Below are 18,642 nucleotides of genomic sequence, written 5' to 3'. Positions count from 1 at the left end.
TAGAGACTGACCAGCTCCCATATTTCTCAATATTTTAACTTATTTACCTTCTCCTCTTCTTCTTCTTAAGTGAACCTTCCTAACACAGGTAAAGCCTTTGAAGAGATCAGGTGCTAGCTAACTATCCAGTCCATGAATGGACTGTGCGTTCTCTTGCAGCTCCTTGGCTTCTCTTGGGGTTTCCTTCACTACTTCAACTAATCCCACTGGTTTAGTCTCTTTTACTGCATCCTTTCTCCTAGTGCCTCTCTTAAACCACCAGCACTGTAACTTTGTGTCCCCGCCTCTTTTCCACTGGAAACACCTGAGATCTTCCATCTCTTTTTCACCGTCTTGGGTTTCTTTTTTTCACATGTGGTAAACTGTTCACAGTGTGATCTACTTTTTGGTTTTTTTTGAAGAACAAAGAACAAAGAAAATTACAGCACAGGAACAGGCACTTCGGCCCTCCAAGCCTGCGCTGATCAAGTTCCTCTGTCTAAACCTGTCACTTATTTTCTAAGGATCTGTATCCCTTTGCTTCCTGCCCACCCATGTACCTGTCCAGGAACATCTTAAAAGACACTATCGTGTCTGCCTCTACCACCTCCACTGGCAATGCATTCCAGGCACCCACCACCCTCTGCATAAAAAACTTTCCACCCATAAACTTTCCTCCTCTCATTTTGAAATCATGACCCCTAGAAATTGAGTCCCCCATTCTGGGAAAAAGCTCCTTGCTATCCACCCTGTCTATACCCCTCATGATTTTGTAGACGTCAATCAGGTCCCCCCTCAATCTCTGTCTTTCTAATGAAAATAATCCTAATCTACCCAACCTCTCTTCAGAGCTAGCACCGTCCACACCAGGCAACATCCTGGTGAACCTCCTCTGCACCCTCTCCAAAGCATCCACATCCTTTTGGTAAGGTTGCAACCAGAACTGTACACAGTACTCTAAATGTGGCCGAACCAAAGTCTTATTCAACTGTAACATGACCCGCCAACCCTTGTACTCAATACCCCGTCCGATGAAGGAAAGCATGACGTATGCCTTTTTGACCACCCTATTGACCTGCGTTGTCACCTTCAGGGAACAATGGACCTGAACACCCAGATCTCTCTGTTCATCAATTTTCCCCAGAGCTTTTCCATTTTCTTTATAGTTTCCTCTTGAATTAGATCTTACAAAATGCATTTGCCCGGATTGAACGCCATCTGCCATTTATCTGCCCAACTCTCCAATCGATCTATATTCTGCTGTCATCTGACAGTCCCCTTCACTATCTGCTACTCCACCAATCTTCATGTCATCTGTAAACTCGCTAATCAGACCATCTACACCTTCCTCCAGATCATTTACATATATCACAAACAATAGTGGTCCCAGCACAGATCCCTGTGGAACACCACTGGTCACAAGTCTCCAATTTGAGAAACTCCCTTCTACTACTACTCTCTTTTTCCTGTTGCCCAGCCAGTTTTTTATTAATCCATCTCAGGATAAGGATCTCCCTCTTTCCCAATTTCTATCCCTCACGGAATGAAATTGCTGTCGGAAGCTAGATTTCGATTTACACACTAATACGTATCAGTTGCCATCTCTGCAGCTCTTCTTCCTTCAGTGACTTTTTGTTCCTCAACATGAGTTTTTATCATCTCTGGATGTGAGTTTTTGAACTCCTCCAACAGAATAATCTCTCAAAGATTGTCATTTTTTTTCTCTCTTTATTGCTCTCACCCATCTATTGAAATTGCTCCATTTGAATCTTTCAAACTTGATAGCTGTCTGACCTGGTTCCCTCCTTGCATTTCTGAACCATTATCTATATGTTTCTGGTGCCAATTTGTAGACGCTCAAAGTAGTCCATTTTACTCCTTCACATTCTCTTGACACCTCCTCTGACTGCGCTGTAAACACCTCACTAGCCCTGCCCAACAATTTGGTCTCAAATAACATTACCCACATATCCTTTGTTCATCTGTTTAGTCAATTTCTCAAAGGAAATGAAAGAGGCTTCTCCATCTTTTTCATCAAATGTTGGTAATGTCTGGGCATTGTAAATATCCCAACTAGGCTGTTGGCCGCAATGGGTTTGCTCATCATCACTTCTATCTTGTACTTTTACCTCTGTCATTTAAAGTCTTTTTGTTTAAAGTTCCAACTTTATCTTTGCCAATTTGATCCTTTGTTCCCTTTCTTTTCTCGCAGCTGGGAGTCTTCTTTCCCTTTCTTTCTCTTCTGTTTTTAAAAGTAAGTCAAACTGTCTCTCCTTCCTTTCAGTCTCTAACTCCAGTTTTCTAATTTGCGATTTAATTTTTTCTAACTACGCTGCACTTGACTGTTTCTCTGGCCAACATAAATGTTTGGCTAACTCCATTACATATTCAGCAATCTTCTCATCCTTAGTTAAACCCAAATTTAGCCCGTTTGCTGAATCTAAAAGTATCTCCTTCCTCTGCCCTTCTAAACTTTCTTGAGAAATTTGGGAAGCATCCTCAAACCCCAAAACCTCTTTAGCAATGTTAAGACACATTTCCCCAACTTTTGATTTAACCAACTACAAGTAAGTGAAATTAAACAGATTTTCCACTATGCACCTGAGTTTTATTTAAAGGCCTAGGTCACTAACCCCCCAAGTCTGGTTAAATCTACTGGGAACTTTTGTACCCCAGATTTGTTCAGATCCTGGACGAGTTCCCAACCTGTTTTGGCGTGGAGGTTGAACCCCTCTAATAATTAAAACCAAAACACCCAGAGAAGCCTCACCTATAATCTGCTAAAGGAAATGGGAAAAATGATGTAACCTGCCGTTCACCTCCCAATCTGAAGGAAATCCTTGATACTAACTTTACAAGCAACAAATAACAGTTTATTTGTCTAACTCTAACAGTGAACAAATTAACAGAACTGCTAACTAAAGGAACAATTCCCCATTACCTACTGACTATTCCCAAACAGAACAAAATTCTAGTGGCATGCAGTTCCAATAGCTATAAATCCTACTTATATAACCGAAAGAAATAAGGAAAATAAAATAACACTTAGGCTCTCCAAACTACAGTCAGGATGCATCTTCTGGAATGTTCCATGCTTTTCTTCTGTCAGGAATTCTTTCTTCATCTAATCCTTGTGACAGAAATATGAGCTAAAAGTGCTATGATACCTTTTAGACGGTGCTTAATCAGAAAGCTTAAACATTTCTGTGGAAGCCAGAGTTTTACTCTTCCAATGGCAATTCACTCGCTCACTGATTTTTCAAAAACCCTCTTCTTAAATTCCCTTGATGACCTGTCAATTTTCTTATAATAGGATTGGTCTGAGGTTGTCAACACCGTTGGAGTTAAATTTAATTGGGTTTTGGTATCTAGGGCCTAGTTTAAATTAAGTGAATGATATTCAAGCTGGCTACCTTAACATCAAAACAATTCTGGTTTGCCAACCACACAGCTAACTGATAGATATGTTTCAATTACAGAGCATCTGCAACTGTTTGCAGACTTGATTTTATCCCCAAGCTTAGAAAAGCACATAACCTCTTAAAGGGGCCATACCCTATTCCGCCTTATTATTTTTGCAAACAAATTCTAACATTCTGCCTTCTAATTCATAAGTACTCTACTTAATTTCACAACAGTCACAACTGGTGAGCAGGGTGATGTGCAATTTATGTTGGCATGTTTTAACAGCCCCTGCCAATGCACTGAAGCACAAGTCTGTGCAAAGAAACACTAATGAAGAGAAAATGTTGCACAGTATAGAATTGTATGAATGTCACCTGAAATCAGGCAGAGTAATTCCATCCAAACTTGATGAAGTCTTAATTGAAGACATCGGCTTTCTAGTGACTCGTAAAGGAAGATAAAGTTTCTTGGGGGAATGTTCTTCAAAATCAATGATGGCTTTTCTATCAAACTTAGTTTGGGGTTCTAGAAAGGGGGAGTGCTGGGAAGGAGTGTCAAACGGTCAATCCCAAAGACATCTGCAACCTGAGCAGTCAGATCAATTGCCTCTGTTGTGCCTCTGGTGAAAGAGCCCCCAGACTTGACCATCTTCAACCTAATGAGTCCTTTGCTGCTATTTTCTGGCAGAGATATATAGGCGCTATGGTTTCGGTAATGATGGATAACATTACAAGGGCTTTTCATGGGATAGAAAATGACACTAAAGCATTGGGTGATATTGTGGCATAGAAAATAGTCATGATGGTTAGCATTTAGGGTTTGAGTTCAGGCCTGACAAGAAAGAATGCTAGGATTTTGTGTAGCCTGAGCCGGCAAAGTCATTTAACATCATCTTAAATATGTTGAATCTAAGACTTTTCTCACCTCCTTATCATTCTACAGCATCTGCACCCCATCTGAACAGTTGTAGTTAAATCCTAGGAGAAACAAGCTGTATAAAATTTAAAAATAAAAGAACAAAATTACATCATGAAATGATTAAACACAATTACAGTTTGACATTAAACAAAGCTAAGAACTGCAGATGCTGCAACTCTGGAACAAAGACAGAAAATGCTGGAGAAACTCATCTGTTCTTGGCAAAATCTGTGGAGAGGAAAACAGAGTAAATGTTCAAGCCCCATGACCCTTCATCAGTACTTTGTTTACCACTTCACAAATGCTACTACACCTTCCGGGTTTCTCCAGCTTCTTAGTTTTCTTTGTGACAGTTAGATATATTCTGTCACAATACCTGCGATTATGATGAGATATTAAAACAGAAAAAGCTGGAAAAGCTCAGCAGGTCTGGCGGCATCTGTGGAGAGAAATCCCTTCAATCAATGGCTGGCCTGGAGGCTTGGTCTAGCAGGGGAGTGTAGCTAAGTCATATTCCCTAGACCGGTGGACAGGTCCTTTCCAAGGGGGTCATCTCTCGACTGGGTGCTGAGCTTCGAGGGGGATGTACATGGAGCTGTGAGGGAAGTGGGATACCTGCTTAGCCAGGCAGATCAGCCGAATCAACCATTGCGATCAATGGGGTGACAGACCGCCCACACACCCCAAGGTCAGCATCAGGTCACAGAGGATGACCCTCTGGAAGAGGCCCAAAATGTCAACTCTCCTACTCTTCTGAATCTGCCAGTCTGGGGTATAAGCTGTAACTACATTCCCCTCTGAGCCAAGCTTCCAGACCAGCCATTAATCAAAAAGCCCTTGATGGGCAGGAGGGTGTGAGACTTGTTGCTTTTTCTCTTTTCTCTTCCATTCTTATTACCACTATAATAATTTATTATTACCACTATAATCATTATTATTACATAATAAACACGTATATTTAAGCAAACTACTGTTGTCAAGCCTTCCCTTAATTATATTTACCTGAATCTGAAAAGAACCGCTTGGATACACACTGTGATCCAAGACACTGACTTTTTACATTGATAACTGTGACATCGCAAACTTCTGTCCTGCCAGAGTTCATCTAATTTTGCACAAGCTTGAGCTAGTTGTTTTGCAGACCATAGCGCCACACCAGGCAGTGATTTTATCCAATGACCATATCACAGTAGCTGAAAGATGCAACTTCACAAGAAAACCAACAAAATTTGTCAACGAGGATAATTTGCTTTGTAGCCATAAAACCAATTAATGACTGCGCAGCAACTCGAAATATTCTAGAGGATAGAAATCTGAAATAAAAACAAAATAATTTGCAATTACTCCATAGATCAGGTAGCATCTGTAGACAGAGAAACAATGTAAGATAATCAACCTGAAAATGTTAATTCTGTTTTTCTCTCTCCCTGTCAGAGCAGTTAAATATTTTCAACTATATCTGTTAGTAATAAATATTCAGGTTGGTATGTGGGTGTAGACATAGAGGACTACTACTTTGTTTCCTGTCAACTGCATCCTGCCTGGAGGATGGCCTGGAGTCACTGTCCTCATTGAGACCCCACTCTCAGTGCAGGCTTCAAGTGCCACGCCCTCACAGACAAAACGTAGATGGATATATTGTTTGATAATGACAAAACAAAGAAAGCATTTAAGTGGCTTAAATAATTGTCATGTTCTGGACTAGAAGCTTTGCCTTTTCTGTGACAGTTAGTCATATCCTGTCCCAATACCTGCAAATTGTAATAAGATATATGTTCTGTTATGAATTCTGAAAGATTTCTTTGAGAAAAGGAAGACATTCAAAATCTTAGCCAAAAAAGTGGTATCTCGTCAGAGTAAAATGGGAATAAGAATTAATGAAAAATACAGATAAATGTACTTCTTTCCCAGCTGAATTGGGAAGTTTTTCAGCTATGAATGAATGATATACTATTTAGAGATTGCATTATTGAGTAGTGATAAGCATGGAAGTGAAAAAGAACAGGATGAGAGTTTACAGGTCACAAAGAATTGGAAGAACATTTTTGCCAAATACACATGGAAGAGAAGGAGGAAATAGATAATTCAACAGCAATGTCAGATGGTGTATTGCATGTTGTTGATTTACCAGGCGAGAGCAAGAACTGCAGATGCTGGAGTCAGAGTCAATACAGCGTGGAGCTGGATAAACCCAGCAGTTCAGGCAGCATCAGAGGAGCAGGAGACCTGTCCTGATTTGAGTATAAGAGTTGGCAGGTCATGTTACAGTTGTATAGGACTTTGGTTCGACCACATTTGAAACACTGCATACAGTTCTGGTCGCCACATTACCGAAATGATGTGGATGTTTTGGAGAGGGTGCAGAGGAGGTTCACCAGGATGTGGCCTGGTATGGACGGTGCTAGCAATGAAGAAAGGTTGAGTAGATTAGGATTATTTTCATTAGAAAGACAGAGATTGAGGGGGGACCTGACTGAGGTCTACAAAATCATGAGGGGTATAGACAGGGTGGATAGCAAGAAGCTTTTTCCCAGAGTGGGGGCTTAATTACTAGGGGTCATGATTTCAAGGTGAGAGGGGAAAAGTTTAAGAGAGATATACGTGGAAAGTTCTTTACACAGAGGGTGGTGGGTGCCTGGAATGCTTAGCCAGCGGAGATGGTAGAGACGGGCATGATAGCATCATTTAAGATGTATCTAGACAGCTACATGAATGGGCAGGGAGCAGAGGGATACAGATCCTTGGAAAATAGGCGACAGGTTTAGATAGAGGATCTGGATCGGCATAGGCTCGAGGGCCGAAGGGCCTGTTCTTGTGCTATAATTTTCTTAGTTGTTCTTGATTGTTTGTCTAGGCCCAAAACATCAACTCTCCTACTCCTTTGAACCTGCCTGACCTGCTGTGTTCCACCAGCTCCACACTGTATCGACAGCTGGTTTACCAGTGATGAAAGAAAGAAAGATCTCTGAAATTGACCAATGCCTCCTCAGTGATGGCTTCATGCTGAAGAAGAATATCACTGCTGGACCTTCCAGCCTACCAATTCACCATTCTAAACACAACATATCCCTGCACCTATCCCTTCAAGACCAGCACTACAACTCTCAGCAGTGTTTCTGCTCCAACCCTGAAGGTTAACCCAGCTGTCAAAGATATATTCTACACAGGTCTCTGAACTCACCCATAATGCCCCTCATGAAGACAACATTGTGTTTGTAGTGATTTTGATGCCTGAGTTGGCTGTGATATTCTAATATACAAGACAGTGCTCAGAAGTCTTGGAATTGGAAAGCGCCATGAAAACATATGCTTATTGTTGGAACTCAGTGCAGAGTGGACCTGAAGGTTATCAGATCATCCGTGATCTCATAGAATGGTGGAGTAGAATTCAAAGGCCAAATATCCTACATCTGCTTGATATCTGGACTTGGGGGTTAAATTATGAGGAGAGATTATACAAATTAGAGATAATGGGAACTGCAGATGCTGGAGAATCCGAGATAACGAAGTGTGGAGCTGGATGAACACAGCTGGGCAAGCAGCATCTCAGGAGCACAAAAGCTAATGTTTCGGACCTACTGATGAAGGGTCTCGGCCTGAAATGTCAGCTTTTGTGCTCCTAAGATGCTGCTTGACCTGCTGTGTTCATCCAGCTCCACATATTGTTGTACAAATTAGACCTGTTTTTTCTACAACTTAGAAGGCTAAAGCCTGATATGATTGAAGTTTCAAGATATCAATAGGAAAAGACAGGTTAGATAAAGATAAACAATTTCCACTGGTTGAAAATCCTTGAACTAGGTGCATAGTCTAAAAATTGGCATCAACCCATTTAAGAGAGATGTTTTTTCTTCTCTATTCATTTGTAGGATATGGGCATCGCTGGCTGGCCAGCATTTGTTGCCCGTTTCTAGGTGCCATTGAGAAAGTGGTGATATGCTGCCTTTTTGAACTGCTGCAGTCTTCCCACTCTCGGTTGGCCCACAATGCCATTAGGGAGGGAATTCCAGGATTTCGAACCAGTGACAGTAAAGGAATGGCAATAAATTTCCAAGTCAGAATGGTGAGTGTCTTGGAGGGGAACTTGGAGGTGGTGGTGTTTCCGTATATCTGCTGCCCTTGTCTTTCCAGATGGAAGTGGCCGTGGGTTTGGAAGGTTCTGTCTGAAGAATCTTTGGTGAATTTCTGCAGTGCATCTTGCACGTAGTACATACTGCTGCTACTGAGCACCAGTGGTTAAGGGAGTTGATGCTTGTTGGATGTAGTGCCAATCAAACGGGCTGATTTGTCCAGGATGGTGTCAAGCTTCTCGAGTGTTGTTCGGTCTGCAGTCATCCAGGCAAGTGGGGACTATTCCATCATACTCCTGACTTGTGCTTTGTAGATGGTGGACAGGCTTTGAGGAGTCAGGAGGTGAGTTACTCGCCACAGTATTTCTAGCTTCTGACCTGATCTTGTAGCCACTGTGTTTATGTGGTGAGGCCATTTGAGTTTCTGGTCAATGATGACCCCCAGGATGTTAATAGTGAGAGATTCAGTGATGGTAGCATCATTGAATGTCAAAAGACGGTGGTTAGATTGTCTGTTATTCTTAATGGTCATAACCTGGTATTTGGGTGGCCTGGATGTTACTTGCCATTTGTCAGCCCAAGCCTGGATAGTGTCCAGATCTTGAACAAAAACAAACTTTCTGGTAATGCTCAGTAGTCTGTCAGCATCTGTGGAGGAGAAAACACAGTTAACATTTCAGGTCCGGTGACCCATCCTCGGAAGGGTTCGTTCCTGATTTACAGCATCCGCAGTTCTTTTGGTTTTTATTGACCAGATCTTGTTGCATTTGAATATGGGCTGCTTCAGTATCTGAGGAGTCATGAATGGGGCTGAACATTGTGCAATTATCAGAGAACATCCCCAGTTCTGCCCTTATGATGCAGGGAGGTCATTGATGAAGCAGCTGAAAATGGTTGGGCCTAGGACACTACCCTAAGGAACTCCTGCCGAGATGTCCTGCAGCTGAGATGACTGACCTCCCACAATCACAACCATCTTCTAATGTGTCAGGTGTAATTCCAACTGCTGGAGAGTTTGCCCCCGATACCTATTGATTCCAGTTTTGCTAAGGCTCCTTGCACCCACACGCGGTTGAATGTAGCCTTGATGTCAAAGGCTGTCACTCTCAACTCACCTCTGGAATTTAGTTCTTTTGGCCATGTTTGAACCAAGGGTGTAATGAGGTCAGGAACTGACTGACCATGGCGGAACCCAAACTGGGTGCCACTGAGCAGGTGCTGCTTGATAGCACTGTTGATGACACTTTCCATCACTTTATTGATGATCGAGAGTAGACTTTTGGGGCGGTAATTGGCCGGGTTGGATTTGTCCTGCTTTTTATGTACCGGACATACTTGGGCAATTTTCTACATTGTTGAGTAAATTCCAGTGTTGTAACTGTATTGGAACAGCTTGGCTAGGGGAGTGGCAAATTCTGGAGCACAAGTCTTCAGTACTATAGCCTGATTGTTTTCAGGGCTGTCGTCTTTGCGGTATCCAGTGTCTCCAACCATTTCTTGATGTCAGGTGGAGTGAATTGAAGTTAGGAAGCAAAGGCTGGTAAAGACCATAAGACATAGGATTGGAAGTAAGGCCATTCAGTCCATCGAGTCCACTCCGCCATTTAATCATGGTTGATGGGCATTTCAACTCCACTTACCCACACTCTCCCCACAGCCCTTAATTCCTTGCGAGATCAAGAATTTATCGATCTCTGCCTTGAAATCATTTAACGTCCCGGCCTCCACTGCACTCCGTGGCAATGAATTCCACAGGCCTACCACTCTCTGGCTGAAGAAATGTCTCCTCATTTAAGTTTTAAATTTACCCCCCCCCAATTCTAAGGCTGTGCCCACAGGTCCTCATCTCCCCACCTAACGGAAACAACTTCCCAGTGTCCACCCTTTCTAAGCCATACATTATCTTGTAAGTTTCTATTAGATCTCCCTTCGAACTTCTAAATTCTAATGATACAATCCCAGGATCCTCAGCCGTTCATCATACGTTAAACCTACCATTCCAGGGATCATCTGTGTGAATCTCTGCTGGACACGCTCCAGTGCCAGTATGTCCTTCCCGAGGTGTGGGGCCCAAGATTGGACACAGTATTCTAAATGGGGCCTAACTAGAGCTTTATAAAGTCTCAGAAGCACATCACTGCTTTTATATTCCAAACCTCTTGTGATAAGTGACAACATCACATTCGCTTTCTTAATCACGGACTCAACCTGCAAGTTAACCTTTAGAGAATCCTGGACTAGCACTCTCAGATACCTTTGTACTTCAGCTTTATGAATTTTCTCACCGTTTAGAAAATAGCCCATGCCTGTATTCTTTTTTCCAATGTACAAAACCTCGCATTTGCTCACGTTGAATTTCATCAGCCATTTCCTGGACCACTCTCCTAAACTGTCTAAATCTTTCTGCAGCCTCCCCACCTCCTCAGTACTACCTGCCTGTCCACCTATCTTTGTATCATCAGCAAACTTCACCAGTATGCCCCCGGTCCCTTCATCCAGATCATTAATATATAAAGTGAACAGCTGCGGCCCCAACCAGGTTTGGAACTCTCTTCCACCAGCGGTAAGGGATGTAAGATCAGTTGTTAATTTTAAATCTGAGGTAGATTAATGTTTGTTAAGCAAATTTATTCGGGGATATAGGCCAAAGGCAGGCTATGGATTTATCGAATAGTGGACCAGGCTCAAGGGGCTGAATGGCCTACTGTTGTTCCCATGGTTCCTATGTCTTATGGTCTTAAAAGTAGCAATGCATATCCAACACCTTCTTTCAACAAAAAGATCATTTCCAAAAGGCCCAGATGTTTCCCCCTTCCAATCCCTGGCACTTGATAGATGCCTTCAGTTACTAGTGTGACTTAAAATTGATCTACATACTCGAGTCATAGAGTAATACAGCATGGAAACAGGCCCACTTGGCTAGTTACATATGCCCCCATTCAGTCGATATCCTTATCAACCCTTCCCATCCCTGTACCTATCCAAATGTTTTTTAGACATTGTTATTGTACCTGCCTCAACTACTTTCTCTGGCAGCCCATTCCATATACGTACCACTCTCAATGTGAAGAAGTTGTCCTTCAAGCCCTTGAAAAATCTTTCTACTCTCACCTGAAACCTATGCCCTCTAGTTTTCAATTCCCTATCCTTGGGGAGAAAAAGACAAAATGCATTTATCCTAACTATGTCCCGCATGATTTTATACATCTCATTCTCCTATATTCCAAGGAATAAAATCTTATCCTGGCCAATCTATCTCTATAACTCAGGCTTACTAATCCTACCAATGTCCTCGTAAACCTGCTTTGCACATTTCCCAGTTTAACTATGTCTTTCCTATAACAGAGTGAACAAGACAGTACACAATACTCCAAGTGCAGCCTCACTGACTTATGCAACTGTAACATAGAGTCCCAACTCCTACGCTCAATGCCATGACCGATGGAGGCCAGCATGATAAATGCCCGCTTCACCACCCTGCCCACCTATAACAATGCTTTCAAAGAATTACATATTTGTAATCCTAGGTCCCTCTGTCCCACAACACTGATCTTACCATTTACTGTATAAGGCCTATCTTGCATTGACTTTCCAAAATGCAACAGCTCACACTTACCTGTATGGAATTGCATTTGCCAATCCTTAGCCCACTTCCCCATCTCATCAACATCCTTCTGTAATTTTTGATAACCTGCCTTACTATCAATGCTACCTAACGATATCAATGAATTTTCTAACATCAACAAACTTACTAATCATGCCTTTCATGATCACATCCAAATCATTTATGTAAATAACAAATAACAAAGATCCCAGCACTGACCCCTGTGGCACACCACTAGTCACAAGCCTCCAGTCTGAGAAACAACCTACAACTATCACCCTCTGCTTCCTACCTTGGAGGCAATGTCCAGTTAGCTAGCTCTCCCTGGATCCTGTGCAACCTAACCTTCATTACTAGCCTTTCATGTGCGACCTTGTCAAAGACCTTTCCAAAGCCCATATAGACAACACCCACTGCCCTAGCCTCATCTATCCTCTTGGTTACCTCTTCGAAAAGCTCTAAATGTTTTGTCAGACATGACTCCCCGTTCACAAATCCATGCTGACTATCTCTAATCAGACCTTGACTATCCAAATGTTAGTTGATTCTGTCCCTCACTATCCTCTCCAATAACTGATGTGAGGCTCACTGGCCTGTAGTTCCTTGGAGTGTCTTTGTCAGCATTTTTAAACAATAGAACAACATTAGCCACCCTCCAGCCTTCTGGAACTTCACCAGTGGCTGAAAATGAAGCAAAAATCTTTGTGAGGACTTCTGCAATTTCTTCCCTAACCTCTCGCAACATCCAAGGAAGGACTTGATCAGGCCCATGGATTTATCCAACTTAATGTGATCTAAGGCTGCAAACACCTCCTCTCTGGTAATATGTATGTGGTCCAAAACATCTCCATTTGTGTCCCTTATTTCCTTAGCATCCATGGTTCTCTGCTCAGTGAAATATTCCTTGAAAATCTCCCCCATTTCCTGTGGCTCCACACATAGATGGCATTACTGATCTCTAAGGGGACCTATTTTTTCCTTTGGCACCCTTTTTCTCTTGATATAGCTATAGAACCTCTTGGGATTATCTTTAACCTTATCTAGTAGATTCATCTCACACCTTCTTTTTGCTCTTCTGATTTCCCTCTTAAGTGTGCTCCTGTACTTTTTATGACATGCCGACTGATGACTGTCATAAAGACTAGTGGCTCATCTGCTTAAATCAGAACTTGTGTTTCAAACTTAAGTCTGAGAACAGACCTGAAGACAAACCATCAAAGAAGTGTCAAATTAACAACTTGCAAACTACATTTTACAGAGACCGATATCCGTCAGCCTTCGAGACCACACTGGAACACACGGATCGCACTGCTCTGAAAGGGGACATATCAAAGTTTCACTAGACACTTCCAATGTGGTCAATGGAGCCAGCAGCAAGATGAATGGTGACTGATTTGATGGAAATGACACATAAATCCAGGATCTGCTGGCAATATAAAGATTAGCTGTTCACGCTCAGCTGGCCAGTAAGAAGAAAATATTTCCTTCCATGAAGCAAAATTCACCCTTCAATTTAAATTGAAGAACATCCAAAACGATTGTTGGGCCACATTTAGAGAAAAGTCAACTGTATGCTGATAGTGATGACATTATGCACTCTGATGCACTCAATGCTTTTTATGCTTGGTTCGGGCAGAATGCTAGTGAAATGGTGTCACCTGCCCTGGCAACTCTGGAGGCACCTGTCCCCTCAGTCACGGTTGCCGATGTCAGATTGACCTTCTTGAGAGTGAGCCCAAGGAGAGTAACTGGCCCAGATGAAGTCCCTGGCCATGCACTCAGGTCATGTATGGACCTGCTGGTGGGAGTGTTCGCTGGAATTTTCAACTCTCCTTGCTACTGTCTGAAGTCCCCACCTGCTTCTAGGAGACCATCATCATCCCAGTCCCAAAGAAAGTGCATGTGACATGCCTAAATAATTACTGCCCAGGGACTCTGACCTCCATAATTATGAAGTGCTTCGAGAGGTTAGTCATGGCTCACATCAGCTCCCAGCCTCCCAGCCTGCCTCAATTGCTTGCAATTTACCTACTGGTACAACAGGTCCACAGCAGATGTCATGTCCCTTGCCCTACACTCATCCCTGGAACATCTGAGAAGCAAGGATACCTACATCAGTCTTCTACTTATCGACTACAGCTCTGCCTTCAAGACTATAATCCCAACTAAACTAATCTCCAAATTCTGAAACCTAGGTCTCAGCTCCATCCTCTGCAACTGGATCATTGACTTTCTGGCCTACAGACCACAATCAGTGAAGATAGACAACAGCATCTCCTCCACGATAATCCTGAACACTGGCACCCCATAAGGCTGTGTACTCAGCCTCCTATATACCCCCTGTACATTCATGACTGTGTGGCCAAATTTCATCTGAACTCCATCTGCAAGTTTGCTGACAACACCACCATTGTAGGCTGTATATCAAACAGTAACAAGACAGAAGGAGATAGAATGCCTGTTGACATGGTCAAAGATAACAATCTCTCCCTCAACATCAGCAATTCTAATGAACTGATCATGGACTTCAGGAAACCAGGAGGAACACACATCCCTATCTACATCAGTGGAGCTGAAGTGGAAGTGTTCAAAAGTGTCAGTTTCCTAGATACCAATCTGTCCTGGATCACCCATGTTGGTGTAATGTCAAGAAAGCACAACAACGTCTCTTCTTCCTCAGTAGGCTAGGGAAATTTGGCATGTCCATAAGGATTCTCACCAACTTTATACATGCACCATAGTAAGCATTCTATCTGTGTGCATAACGCTGTGTGCAACTGCTCTGCCCAGGAATATAAGGAACTACAGAAAGTTGTGAACACAGCCCAGAATATCGCACAATCCAACCTCCCATCAATTGACTCTATCTACATTTCTTGTTGCCGCAAAATGCAACCAACGCCATCAAAGACCCCTCCCACCCCAGTTATAATCTCCTTTAAACTCTTCTGTCAGGTGGAAGATACAGAAGCTTAAACAAACATATCAACAAGTTCAAGAACAGCTTCTTCTCCACTGTTATTAGATTACTAAATGGACCTCCCAAATTTAAAATCTAATGTTCATCTTGCTTTTTGTACACTTGCTGTGCAGCCGTAACTTTGTATGTTTCACTTTGTTCAGTCGTCATATGATCTGTACACCCTTGTACATTATGATCTTCCTGTACTGCTCACAAAACAAAACTTTTCACTGTAATTAGGTACTTGTGACAATAATGAATCAAATCAAAAAACATCTATGAAGCTCTCAGATCTGTCAGTAGACCAGCATATCATATCGAAACCCCTTGAGGTTCACTGATGGCATAGCACAACATTCTGACAAGCTTTCAGCCTCATATCACTGGTCTTTGGAACACGCTTCAGCACCAAATGAACTGTTGTTTGATACTGCCAACAACCACATCCAAAAACAGAAGACTCCACACCTTGTTATCTCAGACAAAGAAGTCAATTGTGGAGCACACTGTGATCAGCATCAATAAAAAGAAGACCAGCATGGAATTCCACCTGAAGATTTGACGTATGGCAAACCAGCATGATGTACGAAGTTCAATGAGACTTTTTATGGCCTATTGGTGAAAGTCAGTACAGATGACTGAATACAACAGTGATCCCTTCAGTCCCTTCCAAATCGCCAGTCATGTGAAGCAGGAGTGTATGGTGGTCCTGACCTCATTCAGCATCTTCTTCAGCATGATACGATGGAAGATGTTAAGGATTCAATTCATGTATGTTTCCTCAGGTACCTTCAGCTCATACAAAGACACAGGAAAAGCCCATCCTTGATCTTTTCATTGATGATTGCACTTGCCTGGCTCAAGTCTTGAAACAAATCATAAAACTATTTTTTCCAAGAGCCATAGCTTTTTGATCTGAGGATGAGCTTAAAGAAAACTGAAATCATGTATTAGCCTGTACATCAGAAATAATGTCAACCAAACATTGTCCTCAAGGGAACCAAATTGGAACTGTCAACCTGTCTAAGATTGTGTTGTATAAAGAGCTGCCCACTGCTGAACAGAATTGAGGGGCCCCACACAAAAATATTTCAGGGATTCCTCAAACGAATCCTTCCTTGTGTGTCACATCATTATCTCCCCCTCTCCTCAATCTGTGGGAAGCACAGTTTGTAAAGCCTAGATGCCTTTGGGTCTGAATGAGTTGCCAACATGAAAGAGAAAGACATTAGCAGTTCAATAAGGCAGCTTTCCTCAAATTCTAGTTGTAGTAATTACCATTTTATAAGCTGTTACATTGTTTTGGAACTTTGGGGGATAAAGATCGAAACATTGGCTCTTTAAAAAGAAGTCTGATAAAGGGCATTGACCACATGGGCAAATGTAGAGAGTTAAAGTAAAAGTTACGAAAAAAATCTCAATTGGTAACATATTCATTTAGGGGTTGTGCAGTAAGTTTTGTTCTTCTGGCTTATGGACCCCCTTGTAGCAAAACAGCATTCATAAGTAATCATGGGATTTCAGCTAAGTGACTGGCAAGCTACCTAAGGAGATATTGCCATGGTGTTTGATAACCTGGGTTTTATGATCTGGAGAATGTGTGGTTGGATGTTGATGGATGGTGTGTGTGTGTAGGTGGGTGGGAGTAGAAACAGGTTTAAGTAGAGAGAAATGGCCTCTAGCAGCAGAGGTGCTGTTAGTAGCTGTCTTCAAGGAATCAGTGCTGGAGAGAAATCTTGAGTTGCTTAGAGGTTAGTGGGAAGAATCCTCCAGTAGCTATGGAAATATCAAAGAGGAAAGCATTCTACAAAGCTGTTCAAGGCATGAGTTTAGGGAGCCTATGCTAAATAATATGTGAGATGAGTTAGCAGTTTGTTGTGGGGTGAAATAGAAAAATTGATTTTAAAATATTGCAATTACCTGAAAAAGAAATCAATTATAACTGTGCCAGCTGAGTAAGAAGCTTTATAGTGGAGATAGGGGCAAGTGCTCGCTGAGGTTTGACTGTACATAAGGGCTATTGCTGGGATAAGAGCAATAAGCTTTTCTTTCTGATATTTGTATTGAGATTATGTCAGTATTTTTTGTCTATCGTAACACAGTTTGTTTTGTTTTTTTTTGTGTAATAATCTTCGATATTCTTTTGTTGCAAATACAATAACAGTCTCTCATGAACCTGTTCGGTGTTGACCACTATGGTAAGTGAAAATAAAAAAAAGGAAGCATCTGAAGGAAAGGAACTGTCCATGTTGCAGGTATCATCCTTTCCAAATGTTCACTGCTCCTTTCCTCCAGATGTTGCCTGGCTTGACGTGTTCTTCCAGCCTCCTGTTTGTCTATCTGGATTCCAGCATCTGCAGTCTTTTTTGTCTCTGAGAAAAGAAAAGTAAGCAGGTTCCACTGTTGTCTCTGCATTGTCCAATATTACCATCAGCTTGCATCATCAGATTATTCTCCAATCCAATTGACATAACATGTTCTGCTACAAAACAGTACAGACTAAAAATTGCAGTGCAGTGTACAGTTGATATCACACACTTCTTGTTCATTGTGAGACAAAAAAGTTTATATTTAGGTAAATATTCATCATCTCATGAATTTATCATCTCTTCTGTGCTTCCACGTGCAGACCTGGGGAAAATGGCATTTGTCGGTCTACTGGAGAAGATTTGTGACCTAGCCTTTTAAAAAAAATTACGCAACTTAAAAAGAAGCATGTTGTGATCTGAAATTGTTAAACTCAGTGCTGTGTCCAGAAAGCTTTAAAGTCAAAAGGCCAATCAATAAATCGACCACAATGGAAAGAAATTCTCCTTTGAACAAAAAAGGAACATGTTGAAATGCTGCCCATCAGAACAGATATGACTAAAATTAAGTTGCTGTGGGATCAGAATAAAGTCCTTGCAAAGCATTGTCAAGCAGTGGGAATCATACAGCACAGAAAATGCCCTTTGGTCATTGAGTCTGTACTGCCAAATATACACTACCACCTACACTTAGTCCCACTCTCCCGTACTAGGCCCATAGCCTTGAAACCCACAGACAGCAGAGAGTTGTGGATTTATGGTGAATATTGGTTCAAGAAAAATTAAGGCAGGGAGGGGGAAGAGTCTGAGATGGACTGTGTGGAAAGCTAGACAAGGTAGAAAGTTTGTTGCAATTATTCACTTTGAAGGGAGAGTAGGAGATGGCATCAATACAGGCATCAATATACAAGAAAAAAATTCAGGGGACCTGACCTGCCATATTCCATGTCATAGACCATCATAGACTATCATAGAGTCATGGACCAGGATTTTCTCTCCTATTTTGGGTAGTAGGAGAAAACAGGACAACATCACAATCAATTTTCAAAACATCACATTACTCCTGACCATTGCCTTTCACCTTCTTGAAACTGTAAAAGTACTGTGGTTATTTTGCTCACCAAGCTGGTTTGAGGGTTCACAAACATTTCATTACTCTCCTGGATAACATCATCAGCGCAGCCTCCGATGAAGCGCTGTTGTGTTTTCCCGCCTGAAATTTAAAATCTGGCATCCATTGGATTTGATTGCCTCACTTCCAGTTTTTCTTCACAGTGGAGCACGTATAGGGTCTAGTTCTATGTGTTTGTTGATGGCCTTCTTAGTGGAGAACGAGGCCTCTCGGAATTCCCATGCTTGTCTCTGTTTGGCCTGTCCCAGGGTCATGATGTTCCAATC

At 42.0% G+C, this 18,642-nt stretch overlaps 1 protein-coding gene across 7 annotated transcripts in view; it reads right to left on the bottom strand.

Annotated features, from left to right (window-relative positions):
• LOC125455567 (uncharacterized) overlaps window positions 1–18,642 on the bottom strand; it is a 45,508-nt gene that overhangs the window by 12,462 nt on the left and 14,404 nt on the right. For 3 of the 7 annotated variants that reach the window (XM_048537717.2, XM_048537727.2, XM_059651387.1), the window contains exon 2: window positions 4,309–4,375. In XM_048537717.2, coding sequence (XP_048393674.1) covers window positions 4,309–4,340 — 32 coding nt within the window. In that variant the 5' untranslated portion in view covers window positions 4,341–4,375. Of the gene's footprint in view, window positions 1–4,308; window positions 4,376–5,304; window positions 5,616–18,642 lie in introns of all 7 variants that reach the window. The other 4 variants (XM_048537701.2, XM_059651389.1, XM_048537709.2 and 1 more) reach the window with 4 other exon arrangements.

Source organism: Stegostoma tigrinum, chromosome 1 (genome assembly GCF_030684315.1).
Source record: "Stegostoma tigrinum isolate sSteTig4 chromosome 1, sSteTig4.hap1, whole genome shotgun sequence".
Classification (NCBI taxonomy): domain Eukaryota; kingdom Metazoa; phylum Chordata; class Chondrichthyes; order Orectolobiformes; family Stegostomatidae; genus Stegostoma; species Stegostoma tigrinum.
The sequence above is the reverse complement of the archived record's forward strand: the minus strand, read 5'-3'. Positions and strand labels throughout refer to the sequence as shown.